The sequence below is a fragment of the Coptis chinensis genome, chromosome 5 (assembly GCF_015680905.1).
Source record: "Coptis chinensis isolate HL-2020 chromosome 5, ASM1568090v1, whole genome shotgun sequence".
In the NCBI taxonomy this organism is placed as follows: domain Eukaryota; kingdom Viridiplantae; phylum Streptophyta; class Magnoliopsida; order Ranunculales; family Ranunculaceae; genus Coptis; species Coptis chinensis.
The window spans coordinates 46,539,199-46,543,669 of NC_141460.1; the positions used below are offsets into that span (position 1 = coordinate 46,539,199).

Consider the following 4,471-nt stretch of genomic DNA (forward strand, 5'->3'; position numbering starts at 1 on the left):
CAAAGATATCTCTTCATTTATTAATTGTGATAAACCACTATCATGATTATTGTTCATAGTAATTTTGGGGAGATCGAATCGGAAATACCTTTACGCTCTGAACTTGGCCTAAAATATTATCAAGATCTTTAAGCAAGCGATAAACCGAATTATCAACATTAGCATTTCCATCGCTTGATGAGGCATAGTCCTCTATCATAAAAGGATGAAACTCATCCCATAAGTCTCGTACACCATTTGGCTGGCAATAGACTAATATTGTAGCAAACAATTGTCTCAAAGCGGAAGGCATATGTGTGTTGTCGCCCTCTCTCGGACAACTCTTAATGCTATCGCCGGTTTCAAGCAAGCCTTTTTTTCTGGCGATTCTTTAAAAGTAGAACACGGTGTGCCATTCACTATTAACAAATCATCAAAAGATGTCGGACCTCGGACATGGAGCAATAATAGGCGTAAATAATAGCGTTCTCCCTCGGGAGGAGATAGTATTCATTCATTCTTCCTATCGACGTCGATTGAGAGGCTGCGTCAGATCCACTCTTTTCTTTTGAGATCCCAATAAAAATATTCTGGAAATTCCAAGTAAAGAAATTTCCGTGCTTCTTCAAAAATACTATTAGTTTTAAAAAACTCGGTAAGCATTGTCTTGGATCTATGCTCGTTATCTACTATATCTTTAACTTTCTCATGCCTATAGTAAGTAACTTGTTGTCTATTAGGCAAATGTAACTGCAAAGCTACAACAGAAGGAAATATTCCATTCAAAGGGAACTTATAAAGTCTCCAAAAAGATTCATGTGGGCAGATCCATCTCGCATTAACAAATTCAGATATCTCGTCCTGACCTCCACATGACTTAGTACTAACCCCAAACGACACCCTATCTGGACCTTTATAGACATACTTATATAAATATTTAACAGAAGTTATACTGGAACAAATCTCGACATTTATATGACAATCATATTTTAAAAGCAAATAAGGATTGTATGGAATTACCCAACGATTATCTAGCGTATGTTTTCCTTTAGGGACATGCCTCCCATTATCACGTCTCATATATGCAGCATATGAATTCGTACCTAGTGAAGTAACGGAAGCAAATGCTTTTGGAAATCCACTTTTACAACGTCTATCTTTCATACAAACAGCATTCATATTTTTAATTCCACATGCATTATGCATCATATGCTTTACAACTGCATTATACAAATCAGGCTCAGTCTCAGGATCAGGAATTTCAGCAGATACTATTTCATCTATATCTTGAGGATTTTTTATTTTGTCATTTTCATCAAGGATGAGCAATATATGAGCATGGGGCAGTCCTCTTTTTTGAAATTCTATAACATGAACTTGTGCAATAACCCTGCCTAATATATGCTTGCGAAATAGGTCATCTTTTAATTCTTCTAACAGTGAATGAAATAGTCTAGTGACTGCATCAGGTCTATCTTGTGTACGCTGACCAAAATCTATCTCTCTAATAATTGAGGACCAAGATTGATTGCATGTAACAGTAATAAATAAATCAGGTTTTCCGTACCTCCTTACTAATCCCATAGCATCTTGATAACGGTGATGCATATCACGTGGACTACCCGTATAAGAGGATGGAAGTATCGTTCTTCTACCAATATTGCCTAGTTATCACAATTAAATATATTAGGTAACTATAACATAACAAAACAAATTAATATGAAAACTGTACAAAAAGTGTCTGCATTGGTTTCTCGAATTTAGAGCATCTTGTAAACCTTGATACAATTCAAGCTCTAATGTTTGCACGATTATCACGATAATATCTCGAGTGCCATTGTTTCTATTTTTTTACACGGATGTCAACAACAAATTGTTGAAGAAGACAACAACCAAGAAGAAAACAAAGATACCTCGCAAGGACGAACGGAATATATAATGAAAGAATTATTTATAATTATAAAAATGAATTTGATTTTAAAAAGGGAAGACAGTAAAATATCGCAAAAAGCAAAGAAGAAATTTATATTTACTTGAAGAATATAAGAATAGTAAGAGCGACAACTAATTCTTCTCGTACTACTACGATGTACACTCAGGTCCCACCCATATTCACCGAATGGCAATAAAAGAGGATATTGCAATGGATCGTAATATCCCGCGGTGTCTGGAATTGGACGAATATGGCCTGTTTGTGTTTGAACTATTATATCTCTTGGTTCCAATAGTTCTGGATCATTATCACCAATCAAGACAGCGGCAACTTGCGATTCTGTTGGCAATGTGTGTTCCCTACGATCAATTTTCAACTCTTTAATGATTAGTCTGCATTGTTGTAAGTCGTCCCTCTGTCCAATTTGCCTAAACACACCTACAAATGGATTATTGCAATTATCCAAGATAGATTTTATCTTAGAAATAATGTGTATATTTAAATTTTCATTTTCAGCATGACGATTTTCAATCTCATGATCAGTGTCAAAGATATACAGTTGCAAAAATCTAGGTTTGCTACCAGGTGTTGGTAAGAGGCTCCCTATTTTATGATAAATAGAACCTCGTGCACGATATGAAAAAACACCATCCCTACCACTTGCAATTTTTTATCAGTCAACACCCATCGAAGTAAATGAAAAAATATGATTGTAAGAACGTATGTTTTCTCTAAAATGTTGTCCACATTCACCTTGATCAAGAAACAACTCTTTTAGTTCATCTGGTGCTGTTGGCCTTGGAAGATTTATTCTACCTTTAGAACAACAAATTTCTGGGGTTTCATGAATAAATCGTTTTTTGCTCCACAATATTGACAAATAGTCGAATTGGGTATCATGTAAGGGGTGAAGTTATGATCCGAATGAATCCTCTCAAGCATCTATAAAACCCTTTGCTAATCCTAGAAGTTTGTGTTGATGCTGCTATGGCGTAGACAATGTATTTGAGCTTTGAATGTGGTGAACTAAATAACAAAACGATTGATTTGTGTTAGCAAACTATAATGACCAACATGCATTAAATTATAATGTAGATAATTAATAGAAAATTTTGATGATAATTTTGTACCTCTAGTTGTAAGATTATGTAATATGTCCAGATCTTGAGAACTCCTATTCCTTGCTTGCCGTGAATATGTAAAAGACGATCCCGATAGGATTTGTAGAATTGTTGTTCAATCCTCGCATGAGAGGGTTTTTTTTTTAAATGTATATATCTATTATAACGAAAAGTTATGGTTGTATTTCATGAGGTTTAAAAATGATGGGAAACATTAGAAAATTTCAATATTTATTTGAGACATGACTACATATAATATGGACTTCTTATTAGTGTCTTTATCTTTGTTTCACTAATTCAATTTTAACCCTAAAAATATTTTCATTATGCTTAAATAAAATTCAACATCAGAAGCATAATGAATCCTTAAAAATAAAATGCATGTTAGAAAAAAGTAAAACTAAATAATTTTTTAATAAGAAAGGCCATTACTGAGTAGTAGAGTTGTACCTGCCGTTTGGTTTACATTATTTGGTGATAGCGATTTCTATCCCTAATCATACGGGTATTTTCACTGTTCATTCTCGGGGATCCATTGCTGGTGTCTACTGGCCGATCAACACTTTTCATTATCTGTTATCCATATTACTTAGAAAATCGAGTACCATAAAACCGGAAAAAATAATAATAAAAAAGAATAAGATTTAAGAAGCTAATGAGAAGAAAATAAGAAAATTCGGAGATCGATGTTACCCAAACATTGATAAACAGCAGAATCGAAAACCCGTGAGAAGACTATCTAAATTCTAGAAGTTTATAGCCGAAGCTTAAGCATAAATAAATCAGAAAATTGAAATTAGGAATAGTAAAAATGTTTAAATTCACTGAACTCACCTCTTCCATTGCAATTGAATAGAGGTGATTTAGTTGAACATGATTTACTACTACTTAACCCAATGCAGCACGTTAAAGGTAAATCACATGAAATAACTTAAAAAATTGGGGGCTTCATTAAAGATTAAGAAAAGCATATAAATATAATAATATAAACAGGAACAACTTTGTTTGTTACAACCACTAATGGCGACTTGGTGAATGACATCAAACAACGAGCGTACCATCACGCGGTGTATAAACATGCTTTTCAATCTGCTAATCTTCGTAATTGATCACTGTTCAACATCATTGGCCGATAGATAGGAAAACAAAATAACGCTAAACTAATAGAAAAATAGCATGTAGAAGATCAGGCAATAATTGGGCATGGGTATTTCTTTTTGCCATAAGCGAACATTAAAAGTAAAAACGTTTGATTACAAAAAAGCAAGCCGTTTTTGTTCAACAGCACAATCTCAAGAGCATGTGTTCAAAGTAAAAAATAGAAACTTAATTTAAGAGGAATGGGTAAAACACCATACCATTGCGCTCGAAACGGGAAGTTGTGAATCACAATTGATGAAATAGAAGTGCTCTGAAATCAGAACGATCCTTAATATTG

At 33.9% G+C, this 4,471-nt stretch overlaps 1 protein-coding gene across 1 annotated transcript; it reads right to left on the reverse strand.

The window, feature by feature from the left end:
• Positions 1 to 528: 528 nt before the first annotated feature.
• Positions 529 to 1,563, reverse strand: LOC147497687 (uncharacterized). Its single transcript, XM_086562973.1, has one exon. It carries the CDS (start codon positions 1,561 to 1,563, stop codon positions 529 to 531), a length of 1,035 nt encoding a protein of 344 aa, XP_086419099.1.
• Positions 1,564 to 4,471: the final 2,908 nt, after the last annotated feature.